Raw genomic sequence first — 27745 nt, 5'->3', positions numbered from 1 at the left:
GAGGGGCAGCAAGTGAAAAGGGGTGAATCCTAGATGGGGCAGAGGAAATCCTGGGCTGGGACAGCAGACCTTGACTACCAGAACGGAGGGCCCGAGTGGGAAGGTGAGGAGAAATAAGGTCTGATAAGTAAATCTCCATTTAATATGGGGTGGGCAACTGCAGAGGGATCAGGGATATTGTTGGTTCCTATCCCCCACTGGAAGTCCAGACATGAGACCATGTGATATCCATTTTTGTTTCTGGCTGATTTTTTTGTAGTTCTGCAGGATGTTTAGGGTGTTCTGGTGTTGACAGTGCTGAACCTCTTTATTTTTTATCTGTTAAAATTCCTGGTGTTAAAAGTCACTTGAAATATTAAAATGGGTGGTGGTGGTCTGGGGCTATGGGGAATCTTCAGAGTTTACAAATTTCCTCACCCCTGATTTAACATTAATAAAATGTATATAGCAGCAGGTATTTATATGTATGTGATGTTAAATTACAGTCCAATAAAGGGTTACTACTGAGTGTGATGCTATTTAGGACTGTAGTGTAAGCCATGGATTTTACAAGTAGCTTTTATGCAATAGAAATAATATAAAGCTGGGAATGCAGGAGTGAGCAATTTCTAAGGGTTTCAGGCTGTAAAGCTCCATAGCTTGCTAAAGCTAATTACAGCCCATGGAAGACTGTTCCCCCCACCAATGAGTTCCACATTTGCAACATAAAAGTACTGTTTTTCTTTAAACTGGGTGTGAAAGGTACAAGCCATTGACCACACACAGCCTCAAGTCTATTTTTGGATGGGGTGAGGACTGGGTATCCTATCTCACTTTTAATCACATTTTTTTTCATTTTTCCTGTGTGTGTGTTTAGCACCATTGTCCTGTTCCACCTCAGGTCTACTTCATGTTTAACAAACGTCTCCTCTGGGCCTAAAAATGGCAGGAAGAGAAAAAACAAGAATTGTCCTCATGTTTCCTGATAAGGGCAATGTATGCAAAACTTGGCAAAAAAAAAAAAAGGGGGGGGGAGCAATCAGGCATATGGGGAACTGGTACAGCACTACAAGGGTCTCAGTCCCAACTAGCTTCCTAACCCCTGAATCAAAAGAAGTAATATGTTCGCCATGTACTTTTCAACTAGATTAGCTCTTCTGGGAGGTTTCCAGGAGTGCAAATCTAATTGTAAACTTCACATGAGGACTCATTCGAATGATGTGGGACTTTTGGGTTGGCAATCTGCTAAAATGGATGGCCTACTGGCCACATGTTGCTCATCCCTGATCAAAAGAAACAATCCAGAGACTGGAGTGCACCCTCCAAATATTTGTACTTGTCACGGTTGACCAGCATCCAGAATTTGCCATAACAAGCAGGTGCTTGTAAGGTGAAAAAATCTTCTCTCTTCTTGGATGCAAAAGACCTTGATGTTCCTAAAATCATTGCTTGATAGATAGTGTCATAGTAGGTTTTGTGGGACTCAGATGGATAAAGCCAGGGTTCAATTCCCACCTCAAGCTAAAATCCCTCTGGGTGACCTCTGACAAGTCACACACTCTCAGCATCAGAGGATAGCAATTGCAAACCCCTCTGAAAAAAACTTACCAAGAAAACCCAATGATAAGGGTCTTAGGGACCGCCTCCTCCCGTACAATCCTCCCCGCGCTCTCTGGTCCTCTGGGAGGAACTTGCTGCAGCCTCTAAAATCTAGGCTTGCGGCAACCTCCCAGAGGGCATTCTCTGCTGTTGCCCCCAAACTCTGGAACGACCTGCCGGATGAGATCCGTCAGATAACATCATTAGACAGCTTTAAAAAAGCAGTCAAGATGGATCTCTTCCGGCAGGCCTTTCCAGATTAACCATCCCGGCCCAGGTTCCCAGGTTCCCTGATTCCCTCATTCCTCCCGTGGCCCCATCTTAGTGATGGTTGAGGATCAACAGAGGGATATCAGGGTTTTTAGTTTTAACTGCTGTTTTTATGCTTGATATTGTGTTTTTAATATGCTATACTGTTTAATACTGTCTTAAGGGGGGGAGGGATAAAGTGTTTTTAATTGTCATATTTTATATTTTACTGTTGTTAACCGCCCGGATTGGTTTACCAGAGGGCGGTATACAAATAAATATTATTATTATAATTATTATAAGTGGACATAAGTCAAAATTGACTTGGAGGCACACAACAAAAAGAAGGCTCTAGATTTCTTCTTTACACAGGAGTGTCCCACCCCACCTCAACTCTCCCTTTAATCAAAGACTGATGAAAGTGAAGGTCATATCCAGCCCCCAGATGCCATATTTATTTATTGTCTGCCACTTCCCCCCCCCCCAATCCCCACCCCATTAAAATATATGCAATGTTCTGATTATTTTGACCTTAAAACTGTACGGAAAGCCCCTCCAATGTGCAAAAATACCCTCATCACCTCCAAATTGAAGTTCCTCTCAAAATACAACAGGAAGTGAAATAACATCACTTCTAGTCACCATTTTAAGACTCAGGAGAAAACGGAGTAATTTTGGTATGCTAATGGGATTAGCCTACAAATAATTTGGGAGAGGAAAGTGGCTGCCTTTGCTCTATACCCTCCAAACAATTATCTGAAGGGCAATAAGGTGTTTGATATAAATAGGGATGCTCATGTTTGTGTACAGGCATGGTCAGGATCTGTAAAGTCCCCAGTCTAAATGATGTTCAGCCAGTGTTTGAACACAGATAAGTTTTTATTCCAAGGCCTCTTTCAATCATATACCATTTCCAAGTTCTCTCAGATACATTTGTAATGCTTCAAAAATTTCCTGTGAACTCTCAGCCCACTGTATAACCAATCTCGTCCTCAAACCTGCCCCAAGTCCTTGGTAGCTGTTTCTTTTGCAGAGCAACCACTTTCCCTATGTCCTATTTTCAGAATTTCATGAGATTTGATTATCTGAAGAAGGCAGCCTCCAGTCCTTCTGTCATGCCTGTGGAGTCTAAAAAGGAGAATTTGAGTACATAAATTGTGGTGAACTTTAAAAAAAAAATCAAGACATCATTTTAAAAAATAGCTGGTGGTCTGGGACTGGATATCTTACTATATTAGCTGTCACAGCTCATTACTGCTTTCTTATTACTGAAGGCATAAGATGATGGTTGTGTATCATAAGACTCCATGCAAAGAACATGTGTGGCATACATGCCAGGACTCAAAGCAACTCTATAGAGACAAAGATGGCTGCCCATTCAGGGATGTACATATTCCTTCACAGAACCAAGATTTATTCTGATCATTTACCCAGAGGCAACCAGAAGTTCTATTGCTTCAGAGAATCTGCTCTGTTCAACATCTTGGATAGCTCCAGTAACTCTTCCAAACACCTCTGCATTTACCCATTAACTATTGAAAAAAATGACTACAAAAATAGATTCACATGATGGATTCATTTTTAAAAAATCATATTGTTAGAAGATCAAGTGTTGTTTATAAGCAGCTGCTCTATTGCTTCTTCAAGTTCATCTCAATCTGCCTGTTAAAGACAAAGGAAATAACGAAGAGATAAATTCTCCTGCACAGTCTTTGTGAAACCTACATTTGTATGCTTGGTCTGTAAATCAGTAACATTTCTGACATATTATTAATTTGGGACTACGCAAGCAATAATATGATTTTTAGTTATATTTTAAAAACCACTGAGAATCCCATTTCAAAGTCCATTTCAACATCCTTACTCTTAAACAAGAGATTGAGAAAGCCCAACTAAAACCATTCACATGAAAATCTGGAGTTGCCAGTCACAAAACTGCTACCCATCCCCTTCATTCCTTTTTCCATCTTTCTTGCTGTTTTCCTTATATGGAGATCTTGTGGAGAAATGTATCTTCTATTTGTTTTTTAAGACACAACTTATTTTAATATTTGTGTTTTGGACCCCTGTAGAAGTCCACTAATGAATCAAAGAGAATATGTTTGATTTTAAACTTCTACAGCTCATTATTGGCTGTGGTAAATATACCTGTATGCATATTGGATACTCCATCTTGCCGTCAATACAGGTTGTTCTGAATGGAGGGGAGGATGGATCTGCCTGATAGCCTCTTTTACAGATAAATTCTGCTGTTCTTCCAGATTCTAGATACAGTTTTGAACCTACTGCCCACTTCAGTTTTATATTATTATGTCTCATATCTTCTTCTGTGACTGTACATGCCTCTGGTGGAAAAAAATTGACACTTGATTAGATATGAAAATACATTATGCAAAAAGCAACCCAGTGGAATTAGCAATATATAAATCTGATTTATATCTGCAACAACTTTACCCAAATTTCAGATAGAAGTCTTTCTCCTTCCCCCAAAGCATCTGAGGAAGAAGACTGAGGACTACAAAAGCTTGTGTTGCCAACTTCTTTCTTTCAGTTAGGAGTTTATCAGACAAGGGAAATTGGAAGTATAATTCAATGGCAATCTAAACGCAATCATGGAGTTTCATGTTATTGTGTGATAGACTACCACACGCAATTTCGGGCAATGGCATACTATTTTCGGGCAATGGGAAGTCAGTTTGAATGCAATTCAAATTCGCATAAACTCTCTGATCAAGTGGATTCAGGTGAATGCATTCTGGGCCCACTTTCTTTTCATTCGGAATTAAGAGAAATTCCTCCCGTTTGATAAACTCTTTAGTCTCAAAGGTGCTACAAGATCTCGCTGCATACTCCTTCCCCTGAGATTCCTTTTTCTGGAAATGCCAGGAAATATGAGTTGTTTTGGACAAACAGTGTATTCTCTACTACTGCAAATTCTATTTCAAAGTTCACTCCAACATCCTTCTTCCTCAGCACTGTGCTTGGAAAGCCTTGGCAAAGCGATTTGCATGAGAAGACTGAATTTCCAGTTACAAAATGCAACTCATCTCCTCTCTACCATGATGTTTTCCTTATATGGACTGATTGAGGAGGCATCATTGATTTGCAGGTTTGGTTTTCCTCCAAATGTAAACTGCCAATGAATCTTTAGGAGAGTTCAAATTCAGAGTTGGTTTGCTTCAGAGGAACCCCATCTCTGAATCTGTCTGAATTAGTCCAATTCACTTTTGGTTTCAGGATCTGGTTGAATCCAAAACACACTCCATATATACACAGGTACACAGACCAAAAACGAATAACCCAGCTGAATAATTGATTGATGTCCCAGATTGTTCAACAACATTCTGATTGTTTATGTGGAAAGTCACTGCTTGAAAACAGATTTTAGCTGTTGTGAGGAAAGTAGGATGCCAGTGGCTGGAAGAAAAGCACTGCAGATGGGGGGGGGGGATATATTTTAACATTGATTTTATTTAAAACGTCAGTTTATCGAGTTTATGATTTACAATATTATTAAAGAAAATCTTTAGTAAGCAATGGCAGGCATCAAGATTTCTCCACACTCGCCCCATTAAACACAAATAAACATGTATAAGTAAAACACACACACACACACACACACACAACCTGCACACAAATGCTTCGGTCGATATGAAAAAAATTGCAAAGATTGCAAAGGAGCATTCTGAAAAAGTAAATAAAATGAACCTGGGAGATTTTCATAGGCTTGAAGAGGAAGAAACTTTTGTGCATCCTTCCATCTTTTTGACATTATTTATATAAATCTAGGGATGCAGAAGTTGCGTTCATGGGTCAGATATGTTTGCTTACCCATTTAAATATTGTGGGTATACTGTTTACTAGCTTAGTGACTGGAGAAATTTTCCCAGTTTGAATATGATCAGTCTTTACTATAATTTACATAATTTGAATTTGAAAAAGTGAAACTAACAGGTTTGCCTAGTGATGACTTCATTTTGCTTCATAATCTCTTCTGATGTATAATAATATGGAGTTTATCACACCAGGTGCTTCCATCACCCAAACATAATCAAAATGGGGTGGAAGTGTCCATGGTGTGATTGCGCCTGGTGCTACTGAAGGGAAACGGAAGCGTTTTCGTCATGGAAGCTCCAGGGAATCATCAGGAAAACATCCCTTTTCTTATTAACAATTTAATCTGCTAATGAGAAAAGAGCTGTTTTCCTGGTGATTCCCTGGTGATTCCATGATGAAAACACTTCCGTTTCCCTTCAGTAGCAACAGGAGCAATCACACCATGAATGCTTCCACCCCGTTTTGATGACGTTTGAGTGACGGAAGCACCTGGTGTGATAAACTCCTAAGATACCTTCTATAACCTATAGAATGCCATCACAGTGATTCCAGAAATATTGACACCATGTTTTTTTCCATTTACAACTTGCTTCAACAGAATAAAACAATAAATATTCTATGCTTTTCATACCTGTGCACGTTGGCCTTTCTGTCCAAGTACCATCGTGACAATGTATCACTGGACTGCCTTCCATTCTGTAGAATCGTAGACATTTATAGTGCACTGTTGCACCTGACACATATTCTGTCATTAGATTGTCCAAAACATCTCCGTTTTCTATAGGAGGAGGGCGACCACATCTTCCTTCTGCATCTATAATTATACATTCAATCTGCAAAATGAACCTATTAGATTTCTGATGCAGTTTAAAAACCTTCAAGATGCACACATATCCTAAAAATTAAGGATGGCCTTCTAGATATAGTTGTACTTCAACTTCTATCCATCCTAGCCACCTTGAGAGTTGCAGTGCAACAATAGCTGGAGAGCCACAAATGCACTTGCTTGATATAATACTTATTCACCATTGTGCAGCAAGAACATGAAGAATTCATTTTCAACTCTTAATATCCCAGAAAAAAATTAATAATATGGCACAGCATAGCATGGATTAGTTACCCTTAAGGATCTAGAATGTGCCTTCCTTGTTTTAAAATCAGTAATTTTCTAGTACCTAGCAGCTATGAAAGCATAGTATAAGTATATACAAAAGCCTACTTGCTCCAGAAAGGCATACACACAGAGAGAAACAGGCACAGAGACACAGAGATGAAAGAAAGAAAGAAAGAAAGAAAGAAAGAAAGAAAGAAAGAACTGTGTAGCTCTGTAGCAAGCTTATCCATTTTCAACATGTTGACACCCAACATTTAGCTGCCTTCTTATCAGCCTTGTCCAAGTTGGCTAACTGCTGTCAATACCTGGAATTCCTATCCACAACACCCTAGATGATGTCAGGACTTCTGCAAAAAATTGATTGAGTTCTCTCCAGTGTCCAAAGTAAAAAGGGAAAACAAGAGTTTCAAAGTAGGAGAGGGAAGGAAGGACTTGGATAGTCAAGCCTCTTGCTGTTTTACCTGGCTAAAAAGAAGTAAGTTGCTTATATATTCAATCCTTCTGCAGCCCAATGTATTTCAAATTCAGATTTTCACCCCCCAGTTCAAATGAAAAAAATGTTCATGTATACATTTGTTAGTGCTTCTTCATCACTGCATCACCAATCCACTAGTGCTTCTTCATTTTGTTACCATCAACCAGGGTCAGAAATACTTTTGGCTCCTTTGGGGCTACATGGCTACAAAGTAGCTGAAAGCCACATGGAGGCCACACTTACAGGCCAAGAACTGGACTTTTTAGGAGAGGATTAAACCCGCTCCTGCTGGTGGTCCATTGGGACTACAAGATTACAAGATTTCAGCCAAAAATAAATAAAAATAAAAAGCAAAGAAGAAGAAGAAGAAGACTTACAAGGTATCTTTTATAATAGATTGAAGAACCAACAACTTTAACAGGTAGGAGAGTACCACTGAGTGTGTCATGAGTAAAGTGGGCACTCCTCCCTGGGAAAAGAGGATTCTTTACTTTTAAAGTGGATAAGACTGAGAATAGTAGATGGTTGTGGTGGAACTCTTGAAACTGAATAGGGTCTTGCTTTTTGTTTTTAACTTTGTAACTGCTGAATCTACAAAGATGGACCCTGCCCCGGAGACTTTGCAGAAACTGTGAAAAGAGATCAGATATGTGAAAGATGAATTCATGCAAGAATTGAAAGAACTGAAAGAAATACTGAAGGAAGATACAAGAAATAAACTCAAGGCATTTAAATGAGTCAAGAAGCAAATGGTTTTGTTTATAACACAAAGTGGAGAGAAAGTGGGAAGACAAAATCAAATTGAAATGTTAAGTGATGAAAGGGGGAAAGAAATGTGTATGAGTATAGAAGACTGGAGCTGATGTACGAATTAACTTTGAAAGTTGGAAAGTTAAATTGTGATGATGTTGAGATGACTGTGGATGCTATGTCATTTGGCGGGAATTGTGTTAGAACATGGAGAATTTTTAATGGGGGGAGAGAGAATGAAGGAACAGTCTGCTTATTTTGGCGGGAATTTGGTGGAAATTGTGTTAGAACATGGAGAATTGAGAAAGATAGGTTTGGCTGGGGAGAGATGGGATTTGCTGTTGGTGGGGAGGAATTTGGATATGGAAAGAATGTTTTGTTCAGAGTGATGTTTTTATATCAGATAGTACTTAGATTGCTATGTGATGCACCACGTAATTGCAAAGAGGAATCTTTACATTTTTAAGGCAAGGGAAGAAATCAAGGAGCTTATTGCAGTAGCCCTAAAATGGGCCCAGTGCGTTCTAAACGTGTGTGTGCACGCGTGCGCGCATGGAACAGGAAGGGGCCAACCCCCCCCATTTTACCGCATGCTAGAATGCGGCCTTTGCCGCTGGGCATTCCAGTTGCGTTCCCGTTCCGTTCCAGAGGGCGCCATTTCTGGGGATGCTTAGAAACAGTTCCCAGAAATGGCTCCCTCTGGGACGGAATGGGAATGCAACTGGAATGCCCGGCGGCAAAGGCGGCGTTCCAGCGTGTGATAAAATGGGGTTCTGGTCCCCACCCCGTTTCATGCGCACATGCGCGCACACACGTTTATAACACACTGGGCCCATTTTAGAGACCAGTGCTATAAACTCCTTCCAAGACTTAAATCAAAAATGAAAAAGTTAGAGAATGTGGTCAATGGGCTGTGAATTCTGACTATAATGTACTGATGGATTAATGGGAAATTAAGTGGTTAAGAGACTGGAATTTGGATAACATTATGATTTTAAATAATATGCTTTTAAAATTAATTTTAATAATAATAATAATTTGTTTTATTTATATACCGCTATTCCAAAGATCATAGCGGTGAACAGCAAGTAAGCTAATTAGCAAGTTTTTATACAATTATTGTTTACAAAGTGATCTATAGTTGCCGTAGAATGTTCTGATGATTTTAGAGAGAACTGTTATCATTTTTTAAAAATAAAATGAGGTATTATTGTGACAGGATGCTAAAAATGCTTAGAATGTATAAAGGGATTTTAGATGTTGAGGGAAAATATTTGTAATGATGTCTCAGTTTATGGGGCTGATGTACAGATTTAAATATAGAGATTGATATAGCCACAAAGGAGACCTAGAAGAGGATAGAGGATTCCAATAAGAGTTAAGAACTGAACATTATTAAAGAAAGAGGAATAGAACCCTGAAGTTGATAAATATAACAGAAATGGATATAAAGTTTGATTTGGTTAGAAAAAAAGTTGTTGACAGTTTTATAAAGGTTTGGAGGGATGTAAAAAAAAAGAATTGGTGATTTTGGGTGTTGAAAATTAATGAAAATAGATTATTTGGAAGAAAAAGCTGTATTGGAAGTGAGAGAACTATGTGTATATATACTTATAATTGCCAAAAGGATGTAGGAAGTCATTTTTTTTCCCTTTTGGACTTTGTTTTCTTTGTTCTTTTTTCTTCCATTTTACTTTTTCCTCCCTCCTTTTTGTATTTCCTTCTTTTATCCTTTTAGTTTCTGTATGCTTTACTGTATTTTAAAAATTATAATAAAATATATTAAAAATGGGAGAAAGCAACACCAACCAGGTTTCCCATCCTAGTAAACTCTGAAGAGCAGAAACTGATCTAAAATTTCAATTCCTGGTATTATGGACAGTGTCAAATCAAAGATTCTGTCTTAGTTTGAGAAGTTTTTAGGTTCAGCCAAAAGTCTCCTCATAGAACTATGTTCATCACTAGGGTCCTATTTCATCATGCAACAAAGTACATGTATATGTAATCCTAGAAAGACATTTTTGTCATATCAACATTTTTATCTCTTTCTTGATGTGTTATTCAAAGAAAGGCAAATGTAATAAGTAGAGGATACAAACCAATACATCGCGGTGGAGTCTGCCAACTTCCATCTTCACACAATATTTTTTGTGGCCCTTGAAGAAGAAAATGCTCCTTACATGTAAAGCTGATCTTTTCACCACTCTTGTAGTTTTTCATCTCAATGTTATTGAGAGCATTTGGCAGCTGAGGAGGCAGTGGACAGTGTTCTTTAACCAAAAGCAATAAAACAGTAATTAGAATTTAAAGATTATGTGGAAGAAGTGGAAAGAGCAGAATATTTAATTATCTTTAATAAATTAATACAGTGGTACCTCGGGATACGAAATACCCAGGTTACGAAATTTTCGGGATACAAAAAAATCCCATAGGGAATCATTGTTCCGGGTTACGAATGTTTTTTCGGGTTACGAAAAAACTTTTGGTGCTTTTTTCGGCTTTTTCGCACGGAATCGCGGCTTTTCCCCATTAGCGCCTATGGCAATTCGGCTTACGAAGGCTTTTCGGGTTACGAAAGCGGCCGCGGAACGAATTAATTTCGTAACCCGAGGCACCACTGTATTTAATATAAAACAAATATCCTTCCAAGGATTCTCATCCCATGACTTGATTCAAGTGTCACAAGATAGCTCCTTTGGCAGTGATCCAAAGAGATGCCTGTGAAATTCTGCATGAATTTTGTTTCAACAAGATCCCTGTTTTGGTTTATCAGTTTCTTGAAAACTCAATGTAGTGAGAGTGTAAATTCAAGATCAGTCTCTGGAAATTATCTACCCTCCACTTGGCTTACTGTTGTCACCCATATATAAGCTATTTCCAGATTTTCAGGATTCTTGTGCTGCCTGACAACCTTAGGGTGTCATGTAAAAACCGTTGATTCAATCAAGTTTTTGTGGCTTGGATCACAACTGAGAAAGAGGAAATGTGTGTCATCTGAGACATGATTGCATGTTTCAGAAAAAGGTGATAAACCAAGGCTGAGTTGATCTTTAAGTGGGATATGCATACAGGAGAATCAACTCTGCACTTCCATCTATGAGGCTGCTTGAGCATAAACTGTGACTGGCTACTGTGTACCAAGGGAATACCATCCAGCTGAAGTGTTAGTGGACTTGCTAGTTGTTGCTGTGGTCCCCTTACTAGATTGTCCATCCCCTCCCATAACAGATATGAATCTGCTCAAGAAGAAAGTACATCTCACACTGCTGAATAACCTCACATCTGCCAAATTGTGTCCCACCACAGACACAGTGCAGGATGACACTCCTGAAGTCTGCTTCCTTTTTGCTTCATGTGGCTGCAACTGTCCTCCTGCTTCAGAAACTAGAAGCCGATGTAGAACTTGTGAAATTGTACCTTTGCATTCCGGTTCAGGTGACCAGTTTCCATGAATGCATTTTGTTCTATGAAGACTGGAACCACAGATATAGTTTACAATTCTGTTGTTGTCAAACATTTTTGCAAGAGGAGCATATGGTACAAATTTTGCATTCTTTGGACGTCTACATTTTGCTGAATCACCTAAGGATTCAAATACAGGAATAAGTCAACAGAAAATTCTCCTAGATTTAGCAAAATTTAATGGACCACAAATTGTCCATCCCTGGTTGGTTTCTAAATATGAAACATACCAATACATGAAGGTACCTCCCACTGTCCGCGAAGACACTTGGCTGGGTTGGTCCCAACAATGACAAATGCTCCTTCACATTCATATTTGACAGTTTCACCATGCCAGTACTTGACATTGCCAACATTGACAGGATGTCCATTTGTAATATTAGGAGGTGGTCCACATATTTTCTCTTCCTCTGTTGAAAACAGCATACAATAAATGAAAATATTAATTCTTCATTTTCTTTCGAACCACCCTATTCACCTATATCTGGAAACATAATAAAACTAAAAACCAAACCAAACAAGGAAGACCCTAAACTATCTATCCCTCTTGTAGCTATTAATAATTACTTTATGAAGTTCGTGTTTTATTACCAGCTCCAAATAATGAAAATTGAAGACTGAACTTAATAATGCTAAATGACAGAATGTGTACTTAATTTTTCTTTGTTGCTAGCTGTCTTCGAATCAACCTTGACTCATGGTGACCCTGTGAAGGAGAAGTCTCCAAGCCCTGCTCTATCTCTCTGCTCAGGTCTGATAGGCGCAGGCCCATGACCTCCCTGATTCAGTCTCTTCATCTGACATTCAGTCTTCTTCCTTTTCTATTGCCGTCTACCTTCCACAGGACCATTGTCTTTTCTAACAAGTGTGTGCCTTCTCAGGATGTGACTAAAGTATGACAGCCTCAATTTAGTCATCTTGACTTCCAGGGAGAGTTCAGCTTGATTTGTTCTAAGACCCAATGGCTTGTCTTTTTGGCTGTCCAGAAAATTAATTCATTCAAGAGGCAGTGCTGCAGAAGAGTACTGAAAAGTGATTTTCAGCATTCTTCTGCAGCACCGGATCTTGAATGAATTAATTTTCTTCCTATCTGCTTTTTTTTAACTGTCCAGCTCTCACATGCACACATGGTAATAGGAAATATAATGGCTTGGAAGATTCTAACTTTAGCTTTCAGTTGTACATCTTTACAGTTTAGGATTTTGTCTAGTTTTTTTTCTCATATCTGCTCTTCCCATTGCTAATCCTCTTCTGATTTCTTCACTGCAGTCTTTGTTTCTGATCACTATTTGATCCAACATATGGAAAACATTTTACTATTTCAATTTCCTCATTGTCTAGGTTGAATTTATGTGAATCCTCTGTGGTCATTATTTTTATTTTCTTTATGTTTAATATTAGCCTTATTTTTGTGCTTTCTTCTTTGACTTTTGCTAGAGATTGTTCCAAGTCTGTGATGCTTTCTGCTAGTAGTATGGTGCCATCTGCATATCTTATATTGTTGATTTTCCTTCCTCCTACCTTCCCTCCTCCCCATTTCCATATCTAAACCTGCTCTACACATAATAATTCTTTGCATACAAGTTGAACAGATAGGGTGATAAAAGGCAGCCTTGTCTGACCTCTTCGTCAATTGAGAACCAGACTGTTTCTCTGTATTATGTTCTTACAGTAGCCTCTTTTCCTTAGTATTAAAAGGTACACAGGCGAATGCCACAGCCCATTTCTGCCCAAAAGCAGATGTTTGAGGAACCTTAGGATGTCACACACACACCCTTAGGATTAGGATGGGGGGTTGAGAAGGGGATTAATTTTGTATTTTTGATTTGCTATGTCAATTGTCATATATTTTCATTGTTCTTTTTATTGTTATTTTTCATGTATTTTTTCTTTTTTGGCTATTTATTGTTATTGTGATTTGTTATGTTATTGTTATTATTATTGTTAATTGTTATGTAATTTCATTACTGTTGTAACCCGCCCTGATTCTTCATGACTTGGCGGGCTATAAATAAATCATTGTTGTTGTTGTTGTTGTTGTTGTTGTTGTTATTAAAAGTCTTCAGAACTTTGGATGAATCAACTGCCTGTGAGTGGTCTCCATGTTGTGTGAAATGTGGTCAGTGTAATGCCAATACCAATAGATGGGTGTTTTTGTTTTTGAACTCTGCTACGTTATTGTTTTGGCTGCATCTGCATGATTGATCGCCAGACTACACTGGGAGTTGGCTTTATCCTTGCCAGCAACCTCATCAGGACTATCAGGTGGCACTCCCATTTCTTTACGGGCATTCCATAGCTTTTCATGATCTATGCAGTCGAAGGCCTTGCTATAGTCTACAAAGCACATGCTGGAGTTGACTTGAAGGCACATCACAACTAAAGTAATCACACTTTTTTCCCCCTAACTTCAAACTTCTCTTCCAATTCTTTCAACAATTTAATCTCTCTTCTAGTACTCTTCTAACTGCGATCTATGAAGTGGAAAGTGTTGCAGATACCTTCATGAGTTTCTTTGAGAGGGTAAAACCTCATTTGCTTTGCTGTTGTCCTTGGCCTACAGAGCACCAACTGGAATTAATTTACATTTTTATAAAAGTTTCCCCCAGAACATAAATATATCCAAATATGCATATACTTTCCAGTGCAACCCCCCCACCGCCCCCAGTTTCTTGTAACAAGACCCATCATGCTTTTTTTAAAAGCACCACATAAAATCTTCACGTCTGTGGGAACAAGTACTCTCCTCTGCCAGTATTCAACATATTTGCATCCCACCAAGAAATTATTCTTCCTTTGTTTACCTTCCCTTATTACCCCATAATTAGTCAATTTTGACTGATTCACATAGTTAATAGACAGCATCCAGTGATCTCTTTGCACTATTAGCAAATTACCAACTTTTTTGTGGATATATAATTTCTCACCACACACACTTCTGCAGAGGTCTACCTGTGCATGATGGCAAAGACACCCATTCTCCATCAACACATTCTACTGTGTTTGAGCCAGCCATTTCAAAACGGATATCACACTCATAAAACACCTTCTCTCCATGCCGATATTCTTCATGAAGGTCACCAATAAGATTGCCATGTGAAATGCTGGGTGGTTGCTGACAGTGGGAAACCTTTTCTAGATAGACAAAAATCACGATAAGTTTGAATCTATTTACCCAATAGGACAAACTTCTATATACTGATCCCTATATTTGGAATCCCTGGACAAATTTTCACAGCCATCTCAGACACTGTAATTACTGGATATTCTGATTTACAGTGAGGTGAGATGTTTCTCATGACATTGGAGTACATGGGAGAACATTACCCCATTTCTGTACCTGAATAAAAATCTAGAGAGTTTATCAGACAAGGGAAATTGGAAGTATAATCCAATGGCAATCTGAACGCAATCATGGGGTTTAACATTATTGCGTGATAACCCACTACATGCAAATCCGGGCAATGGGAAGTCAGTTCGAACCCAATCATGTGGTTTCACGTTATTGCGTGATAGACTGCCACACACAAATTTGGACAATGGCATGCTATTTTCGGGCAATGGGAAACCAGTTCGAACACAATGCGTATTCACATAATTGTGCGAAACTAGCAAATTTAAGTGAATGCGTTCTGGCCACTTTCTTTTCATTCGAATTTAAGAGAAATTCCTCCCATTTGATAAACTCCTAGGAAAACAAAGGAAGACAAACTTTGCACTACCACTCAGCTGTGGAATACATTAAAGCATTTGATGCAGAACATAGGAGTTACACACCACACTTTTTCAAACATGGAAGCAAGGGAGTCCCATAAACTTAATTGTTGAGCCCCACCACCATAACTTTCTTCAAATGGAAAGCAATACATTTGAAGATAAGTTCCTGGTTATAAGGATGCTCTTCACTGTAGTAATATCCCTGGAAAAATAGAGATATTGCTCATTTGCAAAGCCTTTGCATACACAGGACTTTCTCCTCTTCAGGCATATTGAAGAAAGTCATGATAGAGGGGTTAGACACTTGGTTGTCCTCACACTCAAGAAATCAGGATCAGAGAGGAGTTACAAACAATGCAAAGCAAAACCTTCTGCTCTCCAATGACCTTCCATGATGATTTCCCACTAGTAGGCAAAGGCATTTTGATTTAGACAGGACTTTGGTCCACCAGCTGGGTTGTAAATACAGTCAATCCTTTGTATCCATGGAATCTGTATGTACAGACTTCCCCATCCACAGCTTGAAAATATTTTTTAAAATTTCCAGAAAAGCTAACCTTGATTAGGACCAGACTATTTGAAAGAACATATCTCCCCATACCAGCCTGGTAGAGCTCTAAGGTCTTCAGGAGAAGGCTTTCTCCATCGTAGGCTCACTTGGTGAGGACATGAGAGAGAGCCTTCCCAGTGGCTGCTCCAATGCTCTGGAACTCCCTTTTGTGAGAGGTTAGGCTGGCTCCCTTCTGGCTTTCCTTTTGCCAGCAAGCAAAAACATTTTTACTTAAGCAAGCTTTCAATGGTTAAGCAACATTCTTATTTTGTTTTATTTGTTTTAAACTTTTTATGATTTTTAAATGACTTTATATTGTTTTAATGTGGGGATTTTAAATTGTTTTTAAAACTTCATTGCAAACATTTTTAATGTTTCACCTCTGGAATCCACCTTGGGTCCCACCCTAGGAGAAAGGCAGAATATAAGTGAAATAAATAAATAAAATAAATAATTTTTGCCATTTCCTATAATGGACACACATTTACTACACCATTGTATATAATGGGACTTGGGCATCCATGGATTTTGGTAACCACGGGGGGGGGGGTGTCCTGGAACCAAAGCTCACTGGATACCAAGGGGCCACTGTATGCTACAGTCGTTGTTCAGATTGACTTCAAGGGTGTTTTGCTGACTTTTTAAATTTGTTACTTATCTTTTCTTTAGAAATAAACTTTGTATATTTCACTAGCAAAAAATATCTGTCTGTACTGGCTTAGATACTTGTTAGTCTATCTTAATCTTTCTCACCTTTGTATTTTTTCCTTCATGGTCTTTTTTCTCATGATCAGTTATAAAAGTGTAACCATCATAGTTATGTAACTATACAAAGATTCCTGTTCCCCTGACCTCCAATTACCAGGCAGCAGCCTCTAAGATTTGCAAGGGCCTATTTCCTCTGTCAATTGAGAAGCAGCTGACTGATCTTCTCACACCCACACCCACCCCAGCATGTGAGAGATCTCCAGTTCAACAGCCAGAAATAGGGCCTCTGTCTATAATCCTTCCCCAACAGGAGGCGGGTGGGACTGTCAATTAGTTGCTTCTTGATAGACCTCCATCAATCAGAGCAGCTGCTTTCCAGTAAATGGGGACTGGGGGAACTTTCATGCTCAGTATGCATCCCTTAAACTAGGGAATACATTGGGGTCATGAATACAAAACAATTATGAATGCGTAACTCTATTGACGGGAATATCCCCGATGCAATAGACCTACGTTTAACTGTTCCCGACGGAGCTTACTGCACTGCCCCATGGTTGGTCACTAGGCAGCCCATATACAACCTGGGCTTGTCCCATAGCTTTTCATGAATGGGAAAATCTCATTCTTAAAAAGTTGTGGGACATGCCTGGGTTGGGTATGAGCTGCCTACTGCCCAATCACGGGGCATTGTGGTAAGATCTGGCAGAAGATGGTTAAACACTTGTCTATCTCATTGGGAATATTCATGTACAATAATCTCCTTAGTATATAAAGAGATCTTCTAGCACCTTTGAGACAAACTGAAAGAAAGAAGTTGGCAGCATGAGCTTTTGTAGACTTAAGAGTACTTCCTCACATGCATTGGGGAAGAACTGAGGAAGTAGATTCAAGCCTATGAAAACTCATGCCGTCAACTTCTTTCTTTCAGTTAGTCTCAAAAGTGCTACAAGATCTCTTTACATACTAATTTTACAGATGAACACAGCCCTATAATTGAATTCTAGTGACTTGGTGAGAGCCAGCCTTAATTTTTATCTCATCTCACTGCCAAAATCCTCCACTATTCTAAGTGATCTTCAATTGATTCATTAGATTTTTCTCCAATTTAGTAAAGTTTTTCTTTGTATTTAGTTAATGCAGGTTTAGTTTGTTCATTTTTGGTTCACAGTTCTACTTTTCAAGCATTATTTTTTTAATGGGGGAATCATCCCATCTTCTGCTGTCTGTAACTTTTGCAGAATGCAGCTGAATAATTTAATCATCACTTCCTGTTACCAGTTGGACAGGCACTGTGAAGGAAAATTGATTTTACTGGGCCTTGGTTGCCATGCAGTTGTCCATGCCTGGTGTGCAACTTTTTAGCACCTGGATCTTTTAACTTGTTTCATAGAAGAGATGGAAAACATGTTTTCATCTTGAAACATCTGTAATATAGAGCTAACGAAAATATATTTATTTTAAAAACATGGAAAATAGTCCATAACACCCCCATAACATGCTTATAAGGTGGGGTGTGAAAACTGTTATCTTCCATATGTTTTATCCTTCAGCTCCCATAAGCCCTTGCCATTAGCCATGATGTCTGACCAAGACTCCTTAAAACTGAAGTCAAAAGCATCTGGAGGAACAAAAGTCCCTCCTCTATATGTAGAATGAAAATGGAACAGCTGAGAATTTATACTCTCCAAGTATCACTTTAATGGAAATATATCACGAGATCTTGCTGCAAGATAAGTCTGGGAAACATCTGGAAGAGATGGCATAAAATAGTCAGAAGGAAATTTTAAGAAATGGGGCTGCCCAACTGACCAGGCTATCCCGGTTGCTGGGGGGGGGAGGAGGCGGCGGGGCCACCCTGGGAGGACGCGCTGCATTCTCAGTGTGGCCCAGCCCTGGCACTCTCCTGGAAGGCACTGGGGCCATCAGGAGATCCTCAGGGAGGTGGGACTTCCAGCCCCAGCTTGGACTACATCTCCCAGCATGCTGTGGGAACTGAAAGTGCCTCCTCGTTGGGCTGCCACCAGCAGAAGGGCTGTCCTTGGTTGGCTGGGAGGCTGGAAGGGGTGTGGCTTCTGGCCTCCCCCTTTTCCAATTGGCTGGTGGGCCTTGATAAAGCCACATGGTAAAGGTGATAGTCTCCATTGCTGGTTCTCTCTCCCCATCTTTCCTCCCTATGTTTTCTAGGAGTGGTGGTCTGCTGTGATAACTTTCCAGGGGCAGTAGCTTATGTCATGGATCTGGTGAGCATGGCTTCCTGTGGTGCAGAGCATTGGGTCAGGAGTTCCTCAAGGACCTGGGGGTGATGGGATGTTGAAGTGTTACCATTGCAGGGGCAACTCCAGTTCAGCATCTACTGTTGATAAGGGATGGCAATGCAAACATGTGATTAATCGGTTACCCCTTTGTCATCTTGAGGCCTGGCTATAACCAGGCAACTTGGTTCATCAATCAGCAAGCAGGTTGGTCAATGCTAGATCCAGACCTCATGCATTTGGTCCAACCCTACCTGTCAACTGTACTCAATAAAGCTGTGGCCTTTTTTCCTTCCAATTGTGTGTCTTGGTTTTATTCTCGCAGCTCCTCCCTTCCCTCAGCAACATCAAGTATATTTACAGCTGTTTCTTAAATAGCCTAAGGAGAAATATGCACCTTTACAAGAGGGAGGTTGTGGGGACCATCCAAAGTGATAACACTGAGCAGAGTCAGGACCAACTCTTGTGTAGCCTCTCATACAGGAAAATTTCACCACATCTCTGTTCGCATACTGGTCTTTCCTTGGATAAATGCTTCCATTCTCCAGAAAGGGGGTTTCACATTCTATTACTGAAGAAAATGTTGAACAGATATGTTAAATTTAAGGAGTGCCTTTTAGAAAGGGGGCTTAAAATCCATCTAAAATATTTACCAGTGATAGTAAATCTTATTCCAAAACAGCACAGCATGTAACCCTCTAAGATGCAAATATCTCTAGTATAAAAAGACTGCATCTCCAGTGTTCATAATCTGAATTACAAATTTTGAAACCGATTCTTGTTCTGCCCCTTCACTTTTCTTCATGCGTCTGTCCATTCCTTGCACCCTTTATTGCTGATCCACAAGAAACATGGGAAGAATTGAAAAAATTCCTTCAGCAATCAAGATGACATTAGCTGGAGAATGTCTACAGTACTGATTAATAGATTACATGTAACTGTTCTTTGCAAATAACTCCTTTATATGCTAATTTATAAATAATAGCAGAGAATTAGTTTCATGCACCTGCTGCTCTATGCCTCTCCTCCACTCCAGCCCCAAACTCTGTGGGGCTGCTTCTCTGGGTACTAAACGGTTGTGGAGGGTGAAAGAGTAGGGGCGGAGTACACAGAGTTTCTGTTTCTCTTTAGTAAATTACAACATGGAGGAGATGCAGTTTCTGCTCCTCAATCACCCCCCTCCCATTCCTCCCTTGTGGCAGCATCCCCATAGCAGCTGCTGGAGGTGGAAATTTTAAAGAGGCCACAAGGGACTAGATTAAGTGAGCAACAGGATTGTGGTAATTTATTGTAATTTAACAAGGGATGACCCCACTACTTTTCATGGTATAATTGTTGCAAGAGTGTGGGGCCTTGCTGCTTAGGACCACTTGTATAAATGTGATGTTTGTTTTTTTAAAAAAAGTAACCATAATATAACTAATTAATTTTAATGCCTTCAATCTGTAACTGATTAGTTTTTCAAAGCAGCTTTCCAAACAAGACTATATATTGAAGATTTATGAGGTCATGCCCTCCCAGTATCATGATAACCACCAAGTGTCATTTTAAAGTCAGCTATATTGGAGACACTCAAATGTAATGGGTACATTTCCCCCAGTAATTTCCCCATTTAATAACTTGTGCACATTTTTCACAATATATACATTTAAAAGTTTTGTATACATTTATTGCATTATGATCTTGATAACATTTGCATTCCAAATGCAGCTCTTTTCAAAAAGAATCTGAAGACGTATTTCTTTTCCCAAGCCTTCCCACCGTGAAAAATCTTCTCTTACCCCTTTTCATTGATGACCCTGGACTGTATATATTGATTTCCCCTTCCATCTGGCCCTTTTGTCGTTAGTATTACTATGTTGCTTTTAATGCTGTTTTTAATTGATTTTATTGGAATATTTTTATAAATAATTGTTTGCCGCTTTGATCAAAATTTTGGAAAAGTGGGTTACAAATAAACTATATTATTATTATTATTATTATTATTATTGCCTTTATGTTCAGGAATCTTAAATTTGATAGGTATGAATGAATGCCTCATTTAGCCAACAGCAGCTAATGCTTTCCAGAGATGGCAAAAAATCTATGAGAAAATATTCATTCTTATTTTAAGCCATTCAGAAGTGATGAATGTTGGTTAGTAAGCCAAGGTGGTGCTACCTCTGTGCTTTAAGGACTTCTAAAATGCCATTACATTTCCTGTTCTTCTACATATATCAATAAAGATAGGGGGGAAATTAAATGAGGAATTTTTTTATCACAAAACGGGCATGTTACCAACAAGTTTACTGAAATCTAAGGAAATATATAAGCCTCCCATGGGTCCCTGAAAATACCCTTCATATATAGAAGTAAATCTCTGAACATAGGCTAGCAAAACTGGAGTTGCCTTGGGCCCTGGCCTGATTGTATCAAGAAACCCTCGAGGAGGTAAGGAGACCCTGGACAAAGGGAGCAGAAGTGTAGGCTTCCAAGTAAACAAAGCTTCAGCGAGCTTGTCTTCTAATCCTCTCATGTCTGGGAAATGCCCGTCTATTGCCCTTCTTTTAATTCAGTTTTGTTTTATTGTCCCAACCCTGGAAAACAATCCCAAAGTCATTCCCAAGTTATTTACTTCTTCCAGAATCTTGGTATCTGCCCCAAAGTAGAATTTTAGTATATCCAGTGGCACTGTTTCATGCCAGTTCTTGGCTCAGTCTGGTTGCAGACAGAAACTCTGTCAGTCAGCCTGGCTAGCACCTCAATCTGCTCACCATTGCTACATGTTGCAGGAGCATTTTGAGTCCTCCCTCTCCCCATCTATCCTTAGCAATTGGAGTCAAAATCTGCATAGGTAATTATTGCTGTTAGTCAAGTCTAATTCTATTCCAACTTCCTCCCTTGATGTCCTAGTTTTATGTGTATGCATGACTTGTGGTGTGAGAGTGTGTCTCTTCACTTTTAATAAAATTATTATTATTATTATTATTATTATTATTATTATTATTATTTGGAAGTCTGCCTTTGGAGTTCTGTGTGATTTTGGACCTTCTAAAGCTGGAAAAGATCCCCTAAGACTGTATTACCCCAGCCATCAATTATCCATTTCAGCTAAATACAATTCCCATCGATATAGATTGGTCCTGGAGTGTCCACAGTGAGGGCAACAAATAGCCCTCAGTGCTACACTGTTTTTGCAACAGCTTGTTTAAAACAACTGACCAAAATTTTGCAACCAGATTACACAACAACAATATTTTATCAACTTACACAGACATTGAGGTTTTGGGCTCCACCCATTCAATGTGCATACTGCTTGGCCACCTCTTGTGTGGTTAATGCTTTCATATCCTTCTGTACATTCAAATAGTACTTTTTCCTCTAACAACGCAACTGGTTTAGTTGTGCTGAAGACAATGCTTTTATCAGCTGGCTTTGGGCATGCCACTAAGGAAACAAAGGACAGATCTTATTAACAAGCACCATACTAATTTGGAAGGTTTTTTACAATCACTAGAATCCTATTTCTTAACATAATGTTATATATGCTAAGGTAAGTATGGTGCAGTACAGACTGCCAAAAAATGGAGGTTGTCATACTTTGGTGACATTATGAGAAGGCATGAATCATTGGAAAAGACAATGATCCTAGGAAAGGTAGAAGGCAGTACAGTAGAAAGAAAGGAAGACCACATATCACATGGCTAGTTTCAATCAGAGAGGCATGAGTATGAGACTACAGGACCTGAGCAAAGCAGTGGAGGACAGGGTGTCTTGGAGAGTTTTCCACATGGTCTCCAGGACTTGAAGTCAGCTCAAGAGCAACTAACAACAACAACTAAGTAGCAGAGATGCTAAGAAACCCTGTTAGTGAATTATGAAGATGCATATTGGAAGAATGGCAGGAGTACCTGATGTTCATTAGTGTCGCATGTGCTTCAACTCCATGTGCATTTTCACTTTGCCCACTCTACTAAAGTAACAGCAGCCAAAGCTGCCCAATTCTAATTGTTAAATACGTAAATTCACTTATGGAAATGTAATTCCAGACAGGATTAAAGATGCTCTTTGAGGTTGCTGTTTCAAACCTCTCGGACAGGGCAGGCATTTTTTTATTTTTAATAAATAAATACAATAATATAGATAAACAAATATTTAAAATGGGATTTTATCTTCTTTTAAAAACAAAATTAGTTACTTATTTCTTTTGGAAAGCTCAGATCCTGTGAGCAACTTCTTCACAGTGGTGAGGATGTGAGGGGGACATCTATGAACAGGACATCTGAAAACAGTTTGATTTGCTTTGGTTATCTTTTGTGATTTTTTGTTTGTCTGTCTGTAGTTAGGAGTCTCTAAATTCAGAACAAACCACAGAAGTAGCTACAGTCGGTCCTCCTTATACGCGGATTTGCCATGCGCGGATTGAGCATACGCGCATGGCAAATCCGGAAGTTGTCCCCAATGGTGGCGCGCGTGCACGTGGCCACCATTGGGGACAACTTCCCTCCCTCCCTCCCTCCTTACTTAACTTTCCGCCGCCGACACCTCAGCGGAGCCGGGGGAAGGCCGGGTGGGGGTTTGGGAGGCCAAGAAGCCCCAGCCTCCACCCGGCCCTTCTGTGGTGGCGGCAGCGGCGCAGCGGAGCACCAGCACCAGAGGCCTCTTCCCCCACTCCGCCACCGCCGCCGCCAGCCACCTCTGTGGCCTCCAGTCCGCCACCTCAGCCCCTGCATCGAGGTGCAGGCACCGGCGGCGGAGAGGGCGGAGGAGGCCCCAGGCACTCGGCCTCCTCTTCCTCCTCTCCGCGGTGCCGCCACCGCTGCCGGGGGAAAGGCCGGGTGCTGCTCCTGGGAGGCCTCCAGGAGCAGCACCCGGCCTCTCCCCCGGCAGCGATGGCAGTGGAGAGGAGGCCTCTGGCTCTGGTCCCTCCAGCGCCAAGGCCTCCCCTCCACGGCTACAGCCAGGGGAAAGGCCGGCGCTACTCCTGGAAAAGGCCGCGCTACTCCCGTCAGCCATGGCACCGGCGGCGACAAGGTAAGTAAGGAGGGGAGGGAGGGAGGGAAAGAGTTGGGGGGAGGAGAGGGAGGGAGGGAAGTTGTCCCCAATGGGACTGAGCATGTGGATTTTGGTATACACGGGGGGGGGGGTCCGGAACGGATCCCCCGCGTATACCAAGGACACACTGTATGTGGCTCATGAGTTAAAAAAACAACACAGAAGTGGTAGTAGCTTTACTAGGGCCCATGAAAATGTTTGAAAAGTGTGTAGACAGAGCCTTCATCAATTAGATGGTACACACCGCAACAGCAAATTGAAGGATATTTTTTTTTTAATGTGGCAGACACAATGGCCACATCTTTAGATTCGGTGCTTCCCCATCCAGCATCATATATCTGATCAGCGATATGGGTACCGGAAACGTGCACATTGGTTGTGCTAGAAATATTGCCCAGTTCTTATTTTTTTCTATAAAGCACTGTCCTGGAAACATGGGATTTATTGAATCCAGTGTTTTACTTCTGTAAATAAAAACCATGTTTGAAGGCTATCTTCAGCTTCCTTACTGTATCTCAAATCATCAAATGCTTCACCTGTCTGGAGACTGGGCTATAGAAGGTTGTCTGTATTTCTCAAAAGTCAAAGCACTCAAGTTAGTCAAGTCACTCAATATGGTTAGAAGTGATAATAAAAGAGTCAATCTACTGCTTGAGGGGAAGTGGATGTTTTAGCCTTATGCAGGGCCCACCTTGGTATGCTGTGGGTTGATGTGACATGTGTCAGGGAGTGTCATGAGGGAGAGCAGATTGGCATCTGAGCAAGCAGAAAGACTTTTGAAAAACTGTTGACCCTATCAGAGAGCAGCATCTAAACTGAACTCACATAGGAATATTCAGAAACATATCTGAGATTAATACATAGTGCTGAAGAGTACTGTCTGAGAAATGTATAAATGTCTACAATAAGCTGATATGATGCCACTGTTACTACAGATCACAAAAAGCACATATTAAATCGTATGGTGGGCATTGTTTATGATATATACCTCTTTAAGAGTTGACATAGATTTTTCAGTGCTAAATCAATAGGATTTTCAATGCTATCCCATATCGGAACAGTTTTTTTCCCTGCATGCAGTGTATGTATTGCAGAATCTAACATCTTTAAGGATGTTAACCTATACACATGTACCTGGGATTGATCCTCATTTAAGTGACCATCCTTCCTCTGAACAGAGATTGTATTGGATTATATCAAAAAGCACTTACTGATACATTCTGGGTTGGTATCCATCCACCAGGAAGACATGTTATCTCTCCCCTGCAAGTCCTTGTGGCGTTGTGAAGCCACTTGGCAGCCATATGTTGTTGTATTACCAACCTGAAAACTTCTACTTGGCTTCATAAAAAAACATTGGTAAGTCAAGAGATACAGAAGACTGATTCTAAAGGAGAAAAAAGAGGGAGGAAAAGAGGAATGTTACATGTATTACAAAAATGCTCTATTGGATCAAATCAAAGTGGTCCTCCAGATGCCCTCTGTAGCCTTATTTCTTGCTCAGATGGTATATACACTTGGATTAAACACAGCTGAGCAAACTGTTGTTTCACCATAAATTGTTATGTAACTAATTTTAATTAGAAAGCACAATTATACTATCAAATTCATTTGCCTGTCTTCCTCAGGCTTCCCAGAGTTTTCAAATAGTAATAATTAATAATAATTGTTTATTAATACCGCTATCCAAATCAAGCGTGAACAGCAAGTAAGCTAAAGCAAGTAAGCTATTTGCCCCCAACAGTCGGGTACTATTTACGACCTCGAGGATGCAAGCCTGAGTCGGCTGGGCCTTTGCTGGTCTTGAACTCGCAACCTTGTGGTCTGAGTGAAGGCTGCAGTACAGGCATTTAACCACTGCGCCACCAGCCAAAGCTAAGGAAGGCCAGGGCAGGCACAGACAATAGAGGGCAATTGGAGAGGCAGTCATCATGCAACAGCCTCTGGTAGCTATGTGCACATTATCCTTGAACTGCATATACAAAGCTGTCCAGTATAATGACTCAAGGGGGAGTATAGGTAGTATAGCAGCTTGAGCACTGGACTAGATCTTTTGGAGACCAGAGTATGAATATGCACTGGGTGACTTTGGGCAACCCTCATCTCTGAGAGATTTTCATCCAGGAGTAAAGGACCATAGGAAGCGTATTTCAGGCTGGAAGTGAATGTTACATCAAGGTCCTTATTCAGTAGCACCATTTAGTAAGTCATTGCAATTAGAAATATTAACAATCTTGACTTTTCTTACAAGGTCTCCACTGCCTCTCTACGGCCCGGTACAGACCGCCGGTTTGCCTGGGGCCATTCTAGGGTTCCGCAGGTCCAAGAACCCTGCCTCGCATGGATGGCACCACTTACGTGGTGCCATCCATAACAGGGTGTGTGTGCATGATGCAAGCGCAATGCCTTGTCCACACCACTGGGGGCCACACTACATTATGGACGTGCGACAGGCAAGCTATGGTGTGCAGAGTGCGCCACAAAAAAACTGCTTTTCGCAGGTTCTTTTACTCTGGAAGGATGCCGCACAGTTTTGCTGAATTAAAATGGGGGTCCTCCAGTCTGTCATTTTTGGGTGGTCTTGTTGAGCCCCTAAGAAATTGTTCAAGGACTAGATAACATATTATCAAGAATAATTTGACAAACTTTAAATAATTGAGCACGGGAGATGATATAAACTGATTCGCCCTCCAGTGGTATTTCTATGATGTCACTCAATAATTGAACAACTAGAGATATATAAGTTACAAAAACTTGGAACCATGAAGAAGAAGGAAAAAAAACCAACCCATAAAAACTAGAAACTGGGGAATAAATTTAAAAGAACAAACCAATATTCACACTCTCCACAGACTGAAAGTGAGTTTGTTACTTTAGGAACATAATATTCATTATGTACAGCACACCCTTTCCATTCACAGGGGTTGGGTTATGGACACCCCAGCAGAAGACAAAAATATTTCATAGTCTGCTGATGACCGCGCTCATGTAAACGACTTAGCATAAAATCTTGGCATATTTGATATATTAAAAGTACAGTTTATTGTGGAACTAATTACAAAATCAATTTACTTTTACAACACTGTTATAAGAAAACACCTGAGCTTAAAGAACCCTATATGCCTTCCTGGATTTTACTGCATGCTTTTTAATGCAATACTAATGTATCATTATTAAAGCATTATTTTTAACCTTACTGTTTTAATATTGTGTGTTGTTTTTGTTTGTTTGTTTTATGCAGGTCTTCGATTGTAATAAAGTATATTCTATTCTATTTGCCTCCTGTTTTTTTGAAGAGCAGTAAAAGAAATTAAAACAATAAAAACAGACAAAACAATCAACATTAGAAAAATAAGAAAAAATATTTTGTCATCTCTGATCCTTTATAGTGCCAAGTATAAAGCAGTAACTCCCATAAAAAGAACTGAGAAAATACAATGAAGATTAGAAATTAATAATGCTGTCAGATACTGCAAATAGGCTCACAAAAATGTCAATCTGCTATATGCTCTTCAGAAGAAAGTGGAGAAAGTAAATACATGAAAATTGTATCTATATTCATTATTCTGAAAGGAAATGTTCCATAATCCATGTTTTCAATTTTTCAGAGGGAAAAAAAAGGGGGGGAGGAACAGAGGGGAACCTCCCCCCCCCCAAAATGTTCCCTGCGACCTGGATTCTTATCTCTAGGAGCAAACATTTTCTCTTGGAGGAAAAAAAATCCTTTTGTCTTACCAGTTAGGGAAGTACAACATCTTGACAGCAGAAAGAAAATCGTACAGACCAACAAGGGCTTCATAGTGTTCCAGGTGACTGTACAGCTGGTTTGTTTGATAGACTCTTCAATTTCAGTTAATAATCACTTGAGGAACTGATTCTGCACAGGGAGGTGTTTTATTTTGTTTTTTCACCAATACTTCCTTCTAATTGTGTGCCTTCATTTTTTGTGCTGTTTCTGCTTTGCATGATACTCTAACCAAAGAGGAGAAAGGCTTACGGGAATGAGGTACATAAACTTT

The 27745-nt window shown here is 39.9% G+C and overlaps 1 protein-coding gene across 2 annotated transcripts; it reads right to left on the bottom strand.

The window, feature by feature from the left end:
• Positions 1-2687: 2687 nt before the first annotated feature.
• On the bottom strand, positions 2688-27745 carry LOC121928550 (complement factor H-related protein 5-like). 2 transcript variants are annotated; one of them, XM_042463422.1, is made up of 11 exons: positions 27462-27745; positions 24938-25113; positions 21942-22118; positions 19090-19263; positions 14418-14600; positions 11696-11875; positions 11421-11585; positions 10103-10273; positions 6296-6478; positions 3976-4172; positions 2688-2955 (listed from the first exon to the last, which is right to left on the bottom strand). In XM_042463422.1, exons 2-11 carry the CDS (start codon positions 25071-25073, stop codon positions 2941-2943), a joined length of 1581 nt encoding a protein of 526 aa, XP_042319356.1. In that variant the 5' UTR covers positions 25074-25113; positions 27462-27745; the 3' UTR covers positions 2688-2940. The 2 variants fall into 2 exon arrangements, with proteins under 2 accessions (XP_042319356.1, XP_042319357.1); XM_042463423.1 differs by having other exon boundaries at positions 2688-3489; positions 27462-27743.

Source organism: Sceloporus undulatus, chromosome 4 (genome assembly GCF_019175285.1).
Source record: "Sceloporus undulatus isolate JIND9_A2432 ecotype Alabama chromosome 4, SceUnd_v1.1, whole genome shotgun sequence".
In the NCBI taxonomy this organism is placed as follows: domain Eukaryota; kingdom Metazoa; phylum Chordata; class Lepidosauria; order Squamata; family Phrynosomatidae; genus Sceloporus; species Sceloporus undulatus.
Note: the sequence above shows the minus strand (reverse complement) of the source record. Positions and strands in the feature narration are given on the sequence as shown.